The 14,252-nt window shown below is 42.3% G+C and overlaps 2 protein-coding genes across 2 annotated transcripts in view; one reads left to right on the plus strand and one right to left on the minus strand.

The window, feature by feature from the left end:
• The window catches only part of LOC144686882 (tubulin alpha-1D chain), a 917,839-nt gene that overhangs the window by 331,843 nt on the left and 571,744 nt on the right, over positions 1-14,252 (plus strand). The gene's annotated exons all lie outside the window — the stretch shown is intronic.
• cfap65 (cilia and flagella associated protein 65) overlaps positions 1-14,252 on the minus strand; it is a 152,032-nt gene that overhangs the window by 81,249 nt on the left and 56,531 nt on the right. Inside the window, exons 18-20 of the mRNA XM_078552783.1 lie at positions 13,229-13,357; positions 4,268-4,444; positions 2,341-2,407 (exon numbers count right to left, since the gene is read on the minus strand). Coding sequence (XP_078408909.1) covers positions 2,341-2,407; positions 4,268-4,444; positions 13,229-13,357 — 373 coding nt within the window. The remainder of the gene's footprint in view (positions 1-2,340; positions 2,408-4,267; positions 4,445-13,228; positions 13,358-14,252) is intronic.

Here is a 14,252-nt window from a genome sequence, read left to right on the forward strand (position 1 = left end):
AACTGTTTTACCCAGAGGGTGGTGACGGTCTGGAATGCGCTGCCTGGGAGGGTGGTAGAGGCGGGTTGCCTCACATCCTTTAAAAAGTACCTGGATGAGCACTTGGCGTGTCATAACATTCAAGGCTATGGGCCAAGTGCTGGTAAATGGGATTAGGTAGATAGGTCAGGTGTTTCTCACATGTCGGTGTCCGCCTTGGACTTCCTGCTGGCCCTTCGCCCCTTGTGCTTGGACAACTGCCCTCCTCTCCCTTCTGCCCCTGTCTTTGTCCTCAGAGGGGGTGCCACCAGCAGAGACCACAATCCCCATTACCAGTGTGACAGAAGGTTGTCTGATACCTGGAAGGGTCCACATGGTCTGAATCCTTCGGGGTCCTTGCTGACACCAAGGAGTCCTGAAATGAAGCCTGGGAATGCTGAGAATGAAGCCCCAAACAGAGATGAAGCTGCCAAGTACCAATACGTCACCAACAACAAACTAACTACCAAACTCCCCACAACTGACACTGGCAATGCTGCTCACCCATTTTATCCCGTCCATGGGTGAGGTTTTTGAAAATGTCAGCTGGCCGCCTATGTGATGAGCACGAAATCGCACAGGCAACGAAAAATTGGCATGAATTGACTTGTTTACGGTCTTAAATGGCCTCTTAATTAATGGTGGGCGTGGCTCTGGTACCTGCTTGCGCCCGCTGACCGAAATATCGCGCGAGTGCGCAATGACATCGGGGCACTCACCCGATGTCATCACGTACTATTTTACGCCCGATCAGGTCAGGCGCACACGTGTCTGCCCATGGGACATAAACTACTGCCCCACATTTCAGTCCTTGTCCTGCTGCAGTATTCCAGTGAAGTTCAACACAAGCTCAAGGAACAGCACCTCATCTTCCAATTCGGCACTTTACAGCCTTCTGGGCTCAACACTGAGTTCAACAATTTCAGACAATGAACATTGTCCCCCATTTTGATTCTGTCTTTTTGTCATATGACGGTCTGAATCTTGTTTTTCATGTTTTTGCTTTCGTACAGAGCTGTTCATTATTCTGCCACTCACACTCACTCTGGACCAATGCTTCATTTCTTAACTACCACCATCACCACTCCCTTTTCCTTTTGTTCCACGATATCTTTGCCATTTAATCTCTCTTGCCCTCTACCCTATCCCAGACCTTCCTTTTTGTCCTTCCTCCCCCTTCCTGCTTTCAAAAGCATAAAACCCATTGTAGTGTAAGGGTCTGGTACATACAGGGTTAATGTGGGACTGAGTAAAGTACCACCCACACGGTAATGTAAGAAGGCCTAGACCTAAAGTCAGTGTGATGTTGGCCAAAGACATGTTAAGACCCAAGATGGAGATAACTCCATGCCTGAACTCTTTACTGTATAGTTGTATGAAGTTACAAGTAGTTAATAAAGACTTACTGTTAACATACAGAAGACTACAAAGATCTTTAACAGACAAGTTCTGCAACAAACACAATCCCAACACCCATCACATTTCTAACCTCCTTCAGTTCTAAAGAAGAGTCATATATGACTGGAAATGTTAATTCTGTTTCTCTCTCCACGGATGCTGCCAGACCTGCTGAGTATTTCCAGCACTTTTTGTTTGTAATCACTTTTAGTGATGTTGGTTGAGGGATAATATTGGCCCAGGGCATAGTACCAGTACTTGGAATAGAAAAATATTTTGGAAACCAGTAAAAGTGAATCCATTAGTTAAAGGAAATGAAAATCATGAACCTCTTTGGCCTAATTGAAACAAACAGGTATGGAGCAAATAAGGTTTAAATTAGGGAATAACAATATTGTACTTAGACCAAAAGCAAACCCTATACAAAATGTAGCTCTAATTCTGTCACAAGCTATGGAGAAAGCAATGACAGAATGCCTATCCCTCACCCTGAGAGTCCTGACTCACCACATGAAGATGTAAAAATATTACATGCCTTGTGAAGGCAGTCAAGAGAAATTACAGAGCATCGTGGATAATCTTCTAAAACATGATGTAACATTGTTCACTGGTGACATGAACATGAAGCTTTCAGTTAAAACGTATCTAAAATTGTAAAATCTAGACCGTCTGCAGTTTTGGGTTCTTTCCCATTGGTTAAGAATGGCCAAAGTTGACCTCAGTCCTTGGCTCCTGTCACTGTAACATGCTCTGTCACTCCTGGAACTGCTGAGGGACGATTGTTTATCCCAATAGCCCTTAATAGTGGGCAGCATTTGCGGAATCTTGCCCCAAATCTAGTGTACTTTAAAAACTCTTTCAATTATAGGGCTCATCTCATTCAACGTGAAACAAATCCCTAAGGTGGCACAAACTGTTCCTTACCAGAATTTCACGGCCGTGTGAAAGTTTCAGCAGAACAGGGATCCGATCAGTGCCTGTATATTCATGCCTGAGAATAGAAGAGAACGATTAAAATATAAAACTCTGCACTCTACAATTTCAGCCCAGGCATCAAAGATCTGTGATGGTTACTTTTATGTACGAGCTTATAACAATCTCAGGTCAGAGTAAAACTTTAAACTTCAAGGTGTGCATTAGAACATGAACATGGTTCTACAATTTTGATACAAACTCTTTTGTTTTAATTATAATTGATTGTCAAGACAATTCATCCAGGGATTGTTTTTCCCTAGAGAAAAGAAGGTTGAGAGGCGATTTGATAAAGATGTTCAAAATCACAAGAGGTCTGGACAGAGTAGATAGGGAGAAATTGTTCCCACTCGTGAAAGGATCGAGAATGAAAGGGCACAGATTTAAAATTATTAGTTAAAGAAGCAAACGTGATATGAAGAGAAACGTATTTACACAGCAAGTGGTTAGGGTTTAGAATGCACTGCACGAGAGTGTGGTGGAGGAAAGTTCAATCAAAGCATTCAAAAGGGAATTAGACTGTTATCTGAAAGGGAAGAATGTGCAGAGTTATGGGGAGAAGGTGGAGGAATGGTACTAGGTGAGTTATTCATTTGGAGAGCCGGTGCAGATACAGTGGGCCAAATGACCTCCTTCTAAGCTGTAACAACAATTCTGTGATTCACTTGATTGTTGGGCTTTTATGGGCTATCATTTATCCTTATTGCCCTTATGGAGGTATTAAAGGGTATTATCATAAATCCCTATTATCTTCTATATGTAGAGATATAATTGGCCATTTTCATTTTTTTTTTATTCATTCGATGCAGGCATTGCTGGCAAGGCCAGCATTTGTTGCCCATCTGTAATTCTCTTGAACTGAGAGTCAATCACATTAATGTGGATTTGGAGTCACATGTAAGCCAGACTGCGTAAGGATAGCAGATTTCCTTCCCTTAAGGACATTAGTGATATTAGGTTTTTGTAAGAATCAATGATAGTTCCATGGTCACCATTACTGAGACTAGCTTTCAATTCCAAACTTATTAATTGAATTTAAATTCCTCCAGCTGCTGTCATGGGATTTGAACCCATGTCTCCAAAGCATTAGCCTGGACCTCTCGATAATTAGTCCAGTGACATTACCACTATGCTACCATCTCCTCGGATATTCATCCTTTGTCATGTAGTTTGAAGGAATGCAAGTTTGAGGTAAAGGATACACTGAAATTTTTGGTTAAAATTCTTCATTAAATCAAACCGATAAAGTAATAGAAGACAACATGCAGTGACTGACCTGGTATAACACTTTGCTACAACCACTGTGATGAAGAACTTGCATTTATGTAGTGCCTTTAACATTCCAAGGCAGTCCACAGGAGCAATTACCAAACAAAAGTTTGACCAAGCCACATAAGGAGATTTTGGAACAGACTGGTCAAAGAAGAAGGCTTTAAGAAGTGAACTAAAGGGGGAGAGAGAGGCGGAGAGGTTTCATGAGAGAATGCCAGAGCTTAGGGCCCAGGCAGGTGAAGGCAAGGCTGCCAATAATGGAGTGATGAAGATTGGAGCTATATCTTTAGTATATACATGTAGTATTGCAAATAACTAATTATGACTATTCTACCTGATATACCTACACTTACAAGAATATTTATAAATTGTAGGCCACCTTTGTAGATTTTAGTATTTTTGAGGACTTGAGGATCTTAAAGAATTTTGTTTTCTTCCGAGTTAATTTGGAAAAAAATGTCCGGCGAAACTGCACAGTCCTGATGTACCTTTGCTGAAGATTGGAAGAACTTGTACAGGTCATGGTTGTAATGTTTGCCTTGCATTGCAGGAAACAAATTAACATGTAAACTACCCACACAACCTATAGCCTTGAAAATGAACTTACCTGTAAGTGAGTTGAATGACTTCTCGCTGTCCAGGAAGCAGGCATCCAGATTTGGGTTCCACGGTGAAGAGTCGATTATCGTCGATCCTCATCTCGTGCAGTTCAATGGGGTCGAATTCTCCGGTCTCTGCCCAGTACTCCAGGTCGAGTTGTTGGTCCTTTGGAAACAGGAAGGCCCTTGGCAAGGTAACAGGAGCAAATCAAAGAAAATAAACTAATTGGCCTCCAGGTAGTAAATTCAGAATTCAGGATTCAACTGAACTGGACTAGCCATATAAATACTGTGGCTACAAGAGCAGGTCAGAGGCTAGGAATCCTGCGAGTAACTCAGCTCCTGACTCCCCAAAGCCTGTCCCCCGTCTACAAGGCACAAGTCAGGAGTGTAATGGAATACTCCCCACTTGCCTGGATGAATGCAACTTCCACAACAATCAAGAAGCTTAGAACCATTGAAAAGTTACAGCACAGATGGAGGCCATTCGACCCATCTTGTCCATACCAGCCCGAGGACACCCAGGTGCCCTTTCTAATCCCACCTTCCTGCACCCGGCCCTTAGCCCTGCAGCTTACAGCACTTTAGGTGCAGATCCAGGTACTTTTTAAAAGAATTTAGAGTTTCTGCCTTTACCACCAACTTGGGCAGCGAATTCCAGACACTCACTACCCTCTGCGTAAAAAAGTTATTCCTCATGTCCCCCCTACACCTTCTGCCGCTTATCTTGAATCTATGTCCCCTGGTTCTAGAATTCTCCACCAAGGGAAACAATTTTATCCTGTCCATTCTATCTATTCCCCTCATAATTTTGTACACCTCAATCAAGTCACCGCTCAGTCTTCTTTGTTCTAAGGAAAATAACCCCAACCTATCCAATCTCTCCTTGTAGCTACACTTTTCTAACCCTGGCAACATTCTTGTAAACCTCCTCTGCACTCTCTCCAGAGCTATTACGTCCTTCTTGTAATGTGGTGACCAGAACTGCACACAATACTCCAGTTGTGGCCTCACCAGTGTTTTATACAATTCCAACATTATATCCTTACTTTTATATTCTATACCTTTGCCAATGAAGGAGAGCATTCCATATGCCTTCTTTACAACCTTGTCTACTTGAACTGCTGCCTTCATGGGCCTGTGTACTTGTACGCCAAGATCTCTCACTTCATCTACTCCTCTTAGTATATTCCCATTTATTGTGTAATCCCTGTAACTGTTTGACCTCCCTAAATGTATGACCTCACACTTCTCTATGTTAAAATCCATCTGCCACTTTACCGCCCACTCCACCAACCCATCTATATCGTTTTGGAGATTATGGCTATCCTCTACACTATCCACTACTCGGCCAATCTGTGTGTCATCTGCAAATTTCCCAATCGTGCCCCCCACGTTCACGTCCAAATCATTAATATATAACATAAACAGCAAGAGCCCCAACACCTAGCCCTGTGGAACACCACTTGAGACAACTTTCCATTCGCAAGGGCATCCATCGACCATTACAAAGCCAACCTTTTATCCAGTTTGCCACATTACCCTGAATCCCATGGGCTTTTACTTCCCTGACTACTCTGCCCTGTGGGACCTTGTCAAATGCCTTGCTAAAATCCATGTACACAACATCCACTGCACTACCTTCATCAACCCTTCTTGTCACTTCCTCAAATAATTCAATCAAATTTGTGAGGCAAGACCTTCCTTTAATAAATCCATGCTGACCATCCCTGACTAGGCAATGCCTTTCCACATGACATTTACTCCTATCTCTCAGGATTGATTCTACTAATTTGCTCACCACCGATGTAAGACTAACTGGTCTATAACTTTGATCCCTTTTTAAACAATGGAACTACATTTGCATTTCTCCAGTCCTCCGTTACCTCCCCTGTATCTAGTGAAGATTGGAAAATCATCCTCAGGGCATCTGCTATCTCCTCCCTGACTTCCTTCAGCAGCCTCGGAAACAATCCATCTGGCCCTGGTGACTTATCAACTTTCAAGGATTTCAACCCTTTGAGTACTTCCTCTCTCTTTATGACTATCCCATCCAATATCTCGCAGTGTTCCTCCTGGACTACTATAACTACATCCTTCCTTTCCTTTGTAAACATGGAGACAAAATATTCATTCAAAACCCTTCCCACAGCCTCTGCATCTACACACAAGTTTCCATCTTCATCTCTGATAGATCCCACTTTTTCCTTATCTAACCTTTTAGCATTAATGTATTGGTAAAACATCTTTAATTTTACTTGCTAATCTTTTTTCATGCCCTCTCTTTGATTTCCTTATTTCTTTTTTTACTTTGTCCCTGCGCTTCCTATATTTGTCTAGTCTATCTGCAGTGCTTAGTTCTTTGTGCCTATCATACGCTTTCTTTTTCTATTTCCTCTAGGCCACCAGGGAGGTCTAGATTTGGCAGTACCACTCTTATTTTTGTATGGGACATGTCTACTTCGTACAATTGTATCACTCTTATTTTTGTAGGGGACATGTCTACTTTGTAGCTTGACACCATCCAGGACAAAGCAGCCTGCTTGATTGGCACCACATCCACAAACATTCATTCCCTCCACCACCGGCACACAGTAGCAGCAGTGTGTACAATCTACAAGATGCACTGCAGGAATTCACCAATGCTCCTTAGGCAGCACCTTCCAAACCCACCACCACTACCATCTAGGAGGACAAGGGAAGCAGATAGATGGGAACACCACCATCTGGAAGTTCCCCTCCAAGTCACTCACCACCCTGACTTGGAAATATATCGCTGTTCCTTTACTGTCGCTGGGTCAAAATCCTGGAACATCCTTCCTAACAGCACTGTAGGTGTACCTACACCACATGGACTGCAGTGGTTCAAGAAAGCAGCTCACCACCACCTTCTCAAGGGCAACCAGGGATGGGCAATAAATGCTGGCCCAGCCAGCGAAGCCCACATCCCGTGAATGAATTTAAAAAAAGATATAAAGACATAACCCACTTATGCTGTTATTTTGTACTGCCCTTCTGTGCCCTGCGAAGAGTTGTCTAGAATCACAGGGCACAGAAGGAAGCCATTCAGCCCATTGTGCTTGTGCAAGCTCTTTGGAGGACCTATCCAATTAGTTTCTCTTCCCCTACTAGCTTGTTTCCAATAGCTTTGCAAATGTTTTCTTTTCAAGTATTTGTCCAATTTTCTTTTGAAAGTTATCACTGAATTTCTTCCACCACTCTTTCGGGCAATGCATTCCAGATCATAAAACTCAATGTGTAAAGATAAATTCTCATCTCCTCCCTTGTTCTTTTGCCAATTATCTTAATTATGTTCTCTGGTAACTGAGCCTTCCAGCAGTGGAAACAGTTTCTCCCTATCTACTCTTATCAAAACACTTTATCATTTTGAAAACTTAACTATGTAAAAACAACGATCACTTTACCTTCCATAAACTTGAAATGTTTTTCTACTCTCAAGGAGCTTGCCTGTAAGGGCCTATAGTGAAAATCCATACTCACAACATATCCTGGCAGTCTAATGCGAAGGTCAATTACTCTCCCAAAAAAATAGCTGCCTGGATTCCAACCTAAATGTTTTTGGGTATTTTACACTGATGTCCCAAGGCCACCGCTCCCCTCCTGATCTAGTAAGTTATCTCAGAGAAACAAGCATGAAGTTGCAATATGTACATATATAACCTCACTGTAGTAATTATGGTTTTATTTAGTGTGTAATGTACCTTTAAGAATAATACTTGCTACGGGGTTCACATGATCTGTAGTAGCCAATAGGAGAGTAGTGCAGGATACCTCAGCAGTCAGTGTAGAGTTAGAGTTGGAGTTGAAAGCACACGTGTAATTGTTGCTGAGTATATTGTAAATAACCTTAAAGTTTCCACCCAAGAAGTGTCTGCAGAACAACTCCATCACTAATAGTACAACTCGGCCACGCTACAACTGGCGATGAGGATGAAACAGGATTGAACAGAAGAAATCAAGTTAAAAAGAAATCAGCATTGTACCTCGCCCAGTGATTGTAAGTAGCAAGCTCAATTAGAATTGATTAAGTTATCCCTTCTCAAAATGCCACAGTTTGGGAGAATTGACCCTTTTGAACCAACCACAGGTGATTGGTCTCAATACATAGAATGTCTCATGTTCTTTTTTCAAACGAACGAGATTATGGGTGAAGAAAAGAGGCAAGAGATCCTCTTGAGTACTAGTGGGAGCAAAACCTACAGTCTGATTCGAAGTTTGATAACACCTAGTGCCCCAGATTCAAAGAATTTCAATGAATTGGTGGATCTCGTGAAGGGTCACTTTCAACCGAAGCCCCAGTGAGACAATTGCATGCTCCGTGACAAATTTGAAGCAGTTAATGCAACACGGAGGCAATGGCATAGTAGTATTGTTGCTGGACTGGTAATCCAGAGGCCCAGAGTAATGCTCTGGGGACCTGGGTTCAAATCTCACCATGGTGGAATTTGAATTTAATAAAAATCTGAAATTAATGATGACCATGAAACCATTATTGATGTTGTAAAAACCCACCTGGTTCACTAATGAAGATTTCTTTAGGGAAAGAAATCTGCTGTCCTTACCTGGTCTGACCTACATGTGACTCCAGGCCCACAGCAATGTGATTGAATCTTTAATGAACTAGGGAACTAACCATTTGAACTAGGGCAACTTGAGATGGGTAATAAATGCTGGCCTGGCCAGCAATACCCACATCCCATGAACGAATTTTTAAAAAAACATTGTGAGTTCGGTACGACTCTGAACGACAGGCTCAGAGATCGTTTAGTGTGTGGTGTGAAAGAGGACTCTATTCAGAAAAGATTATTGTCCGAAGTGAATCTGGACTTCAAGAAGGCGCTCGAAAGTGGCGCAAAAAAGCAAGACTCTGCCGAAAAATAAAGAAAAATGACTTAGCAGCGAAATCAAAGAATAATTTTAGTAGAGATGCAAACAAGCAGTCTTTTAGCGATTGGCAGCTTAAAAAAATCGAATGCTACTATTGTCACAGAAATGGACATACGATGAGGCAATGCAACGAAAGATTCAAGCAGGCTAGTAAACAAAAGAAGAAGCCCAATGAAATCTACAATGTAGAAGAGCCTGAAACAACAAATTCAGACATTTACTCGTTGTTTAATCAGAAAGTTGGAAAGACAGAACCAATATTTGTCATAGTGATAGTAAATGGCAAACCCCTTAGAATGGAAGTAGACACGGGAGATTCCACTACAGTAATTGGGGAACTTAGAGAACATAGGGAACATTCAGATATTTGAATAATGGTGAACATCAATTAACTTTAGAAGAAACAGCCGCCAAGCTAAAAACATATACAGGTGAAGACATTCAAGTAAAAGGCATAAGCAGAGTAACTGTCCATTATGGAAGCTAATCAGCTTGATGGTGGTAGCAAATGAAGGGCCAAGCCTCCTGGGGCGAAATTGGTTAAAGGAGATTTAGTTAGAAAGGGCTGAAATTTTCCAGTTGAGAGCAAGTGGGCTACGAAGCTACTTAGAAAGTATGCCACCATCTTTAAGGATGAACAACATCCAGGGTCTGCAGGCTAAGATTCATGTGGATCCAGAAGCAATCTCTCACTTCATGAAGGCAAGACCGGTGCTATATGCCCTGCGAGAAAAAGTCGACATTGAACTGAACAGACTAGAGAAACTGGGCATTATACAACATTTTCAGTTCTCAGAAGGGGCAGCACCCATAATCCCCGTCCTTAAACCCGACCAAAGCGTCGGAATTTGTGAAGACGACAAACTGACGGTTAATAAAGTAGCTAAGCTAGACGGGCACCCCATTCCAAAAATTGAAGACCTGTATGCCAAGTTGGCAGGAGGGACAACGTCCACAAAGCTTATCAATAACTAGAGTTGGATAATGCCTTCCGGGAATTTGTCACAATCAATACCCATAAAGGGTGGTACACGATTGCCTTTCAGTGTCTCCTCCATTTGTGCCATCTTTCAGGGAACAATGGAAAGCTTACTGCAGGTACTGCCCCAGGTTTTAGTCTATTTAGACAATGTATTGGTGACAGGATTCACTGAAAAAGAGCATTTGGCAAACTTAGAAGAAGTCTTAAAATGTTTCTTTCAAGTGCGTTTAAAAAAAGAAAAGTGCACATTCCAAGTGAGGGAGGTAATCTACTTGGGTCACCGGGTAGATTCACAGGGCCTCCACCTGGCTGAGGAGAAAGTGAGAGCTATAAGAGAGGCACCTGCGCCAAAGAATGCCTCAGAGCTTAAATCATTCCTAGGAACGATCAACTATTATGGGCGGTTCTTACCCAATTTGTCCATAGTGCTGGCCCCCCGCAGTCTCTACTCAAAAAGAATGAACGTCTTGGGAGGCACCCCAGAAAGAAGCTTTTGTAAAGGTGAAACAATTGTTGTACTCATCCAATCTATTAATGCATTATGACCAGACGAAAGAATTGGTGCCGGCATGTGATGCATCTCCCTACAGATTGGGAGCAGTGCTCTCTCATCAGAAGGATGACAGCACGGAACAGCCAATAGGTTACGTATCAAGAACACTCACAACAGCGGAAAAGGGATACTCCCAGATAGAAAAAGAAGGCCTGCCCATCATCTTTCATGTCAAGAAATTTCACCAGTAATGGCCGCCATTTTACAATCTTACCATGTGGAGGTGGAGGCCAGATCATCCATTAATGTGTGGAACATTTAAGGAAGAGAGAGACAAATCATCAATACCCAAACCATTGATTTTTTTGCACAATTGTTTCGTGAATACAAGGCTATACCACCCATAGCCTCGGCAAGAAAACAACAGTGGGCCTTAATTCTGGCAGCATACGAATACACTTTCGTACCTAGGCCCGGCAATCAAATCACAAACGTCGATGCCTTTAGTCGTTTGCCTTTACAAGAAAATGAGGAGTACGTCCCAGTTCCACAGGAACTTATTTTACTGTTAAGTATCTTAAATTCCTCACCAGTATGTCCTCGATAGATCAGAGGCTGGACAAGTTGGGACCCTGTCCTATCTCAAGTATGAGATCAAATGCTACATGTTTGGTCACAGAAGCCCATATCTGATGAAATGAAACTGTACTTCAACAAAAAACAAGAAATAACCAGCCAGGATGGCATCTTATTGCGGACAGCACAAGTGATCGTTCCTCCAAAGGGAAGGGAGCCACTCTTAACTGAACTACACAGTGCCCATCCAGGAATTTCCCGAATGAAGACCATAGTAGACAGTTATCTATGGCGGCCTGGGATGGATGGTGAAAGAGTTTAGTAAAGCACTGTCTGCAATGTCAGCAACTGCAAAAGTTGCCAGTGACAGCTCCGTTACACCCATGGGAGTGGCCAGGTAGGCCGAGGTGCAGTTACACATTGACTACTTTGGACCTTTCCTGGGAACAATGTTTCTGCTCATTGTCGATGCCCATTCAAAATGGTTAGATGTATATGAGTTAAAGTCACCGACGTCGGCCTCTACAATAGAGAAACTGCGTCAGAGTTTTTGCCATTCACGGACTACCAGAAGTAGTCGTTTCCGATAGCTGCACGGCATTTACAAGTGCTGAGTTTCAAAGGTTTATCAGCCTCAACGATATCACTCACGTGAAAACTGCACCATACCATATTCCTCAAACAGACTGCCCAAAAAGGCAGTTCAAATGTTCAAAAAGCTAACTGGCGATTCTTTGGCAACCAAGCTAGCACGCTTTCTTTTTCATTACAGGACTACCCCTCATAAAACAACAGGTGTCACACCTGCGGAGTTATTGTTGAAACGCCGTCTCAGGACGAGATTGAGCTTAATAATGCTGAATTTAGAGGGGAAGTTGGAAAGGAGTCAGGGAAGTCAGAAAACTATACATTATGACATAGTCGTGAGAGGAAATTTACCATGGGAGAGCCGGTATACGTGAAAAACTTCAGGAAAGGACCAAAGTGGTTACTGGGTGAAATAAGTGCTGTGACTGGACCTCTATCTTACCATGTGGAGGTGGAGGCCAGATCATCCATTAACGTGCGGACCATTTAAAGAAGAGAGAGACAAATCATCAAGATTTGGTTCCACCAGTGATCGTGGTCTGCGTTTCCTGCTGAGGAAAACACCTGATGTTCGGGCAACTCCGGAAAAGGAGGTTCCTGACAAAGAATCTGAAGTTGTGGAGCTGCGACGTTCCACACATACCAGGAAACCACCTGAAAGACTGAACTTGTAAATTCCTTACTCAGTGTAAATATTATGTTGTTTTGAAAAATATGTACTTGTAAATATATGTATAGCCGAATTAAAGCAGGAGGAATGTAGCAATTATGGTTTTATTTAGTGTGTAACGTACCTTTAAGCATAATAGTGGTTAGGAGAGATCGCATGATCTGTAGTAACCAATAGGAGATTTGCGCAGGCTACCTCAGCAGTCAGTCTAGAGTTAGAGTTGGAGTTGAAAGCACACGTGTAGTTGCTGCTGAGTGTTTGTAAATAAACTTAAAAGTTTCCACCCAAGAAGCGCCTGCAGATCAACCCTATCACTAATAGTACAACTCAGCCACCCTACAACACACATTAAATTTGGCAGAACTTATCAGCAATACTGTTGAGAATTGATGGCTCACTGTGCATTTTATTTTTTATTTCTGCTGGGGCTGTGCAGTGTGGAGATTGGCTGCTACATTCACCTTCACAACCAGAGACTATACTTAAGCAGTTCAGTTGGTCCAAAACATTTTGGGACATCCCATCCCAAGGGCATGTCAAAGTGCTACATAAATGTAAGCTCTTTCTTTCCTTAACTATTTGGAAGAGTTATCCCTCTCCACTCTGTGAAATTGAATCTACGTGTTTTCCAAGTTCTGCTTTCTTATAACACAACTGTGGAAATGTAGAAATTACCATGTTCCATTTTTCCTCTGGAATTTAGTTACGCGGGTTTAGTTTCTCCTTCCTCCCTAATAGTGTGTGGTACCTACCAGCTGGCGGGTATCATCTCTTTGTTCTCCAACATTAGCAGAACAATGGATGGGTCTGAGCTAATGGGCGCTGCTCCAAAGTTGAAGTTCACCAACACTGGGGTGGACACAGAGGGGCATCGATTTGTGCTGTAAAGAAAACAGAAAAGACTGTGGGCCAAATCTTCCTCGAAAGAAAAAATTTTGTTTACGCAACACTTACTAATGAGAAGGTTGGCCAGCAAGTTTAGAAGATGAAGAGATATACTGCGAGTTGTGAATCTCCAGAGTTTGCTGGTTGATTTATGCTGCTCCGCTGTTTGTCTCGCACAAACAGCATGTCTCCTTCAAACTCTGGATTTCCAGGTTAATTGCCCATTGAACATGCCACAGAAAAGTTAGGGCTCAGAATGAACAATGCAAGTACCCTTTTAACAACAATATTTGCTAATGCAGCGCCAATCAACATCCCCAGCCTAGAAAGGGTACAATTTAAACTAATTCATGTGGGTTGTAAATACTGCCTAGAGATTTGAAAAAAAAAATTATTTTTACTTTTCCTGTCTGCCACATTTTCCCTTTCTAAATATAATTTTTCCTTTCCTCTCTTTACTTCTCTTTCTGTACCTGATTTGACTCTAATGCACCCTGTTTCCTTCTGTTTTCCGGTTTCTTTCTGAATCCTTAAATCACATTTAATTAAGAAGATACTCTGTTGGCCCCTTTACTCATTAAGATGTCCTGTTGCCTTCCCCACATCTCTTTCAGTTTGCACTTCCAGCAAGTTAGGCCAGAAATTTTAATTTAAGTTGAAGAATTCAGGGAAATGTCTAATTAACGCTACACAGCCTCCTTTTGCCCCCTGTATTTGAGAAACTTGGAGATGTTGAATATATAACATCTGCAATAAAAATGGGTAGAAGCTATGCTACAGTTGCATGAAGTACTGGTTGGACCAGATCTGGAGCAATGCGTTCAGTTCTGGCCAACGCACTCAGAAAGGATATGTTGGCCTTTGACCAGGGTGCAGCAATGATTAACCAAA

Source organism: Cetorhinus maximus, chromosome 11, assembly GCF_964194155.1.
Source record: "Cetorhinus maximus chromosome 11, sCetMax3.hap1.1, whole genome shotgun sequence".
Lineage (NCBI taxonomy): Eukaryota > Metazoa > Chordata > Chondrichthyes > Lamniformes > Cetorhinidae > Cetorhinus > Cetorhinus maximus.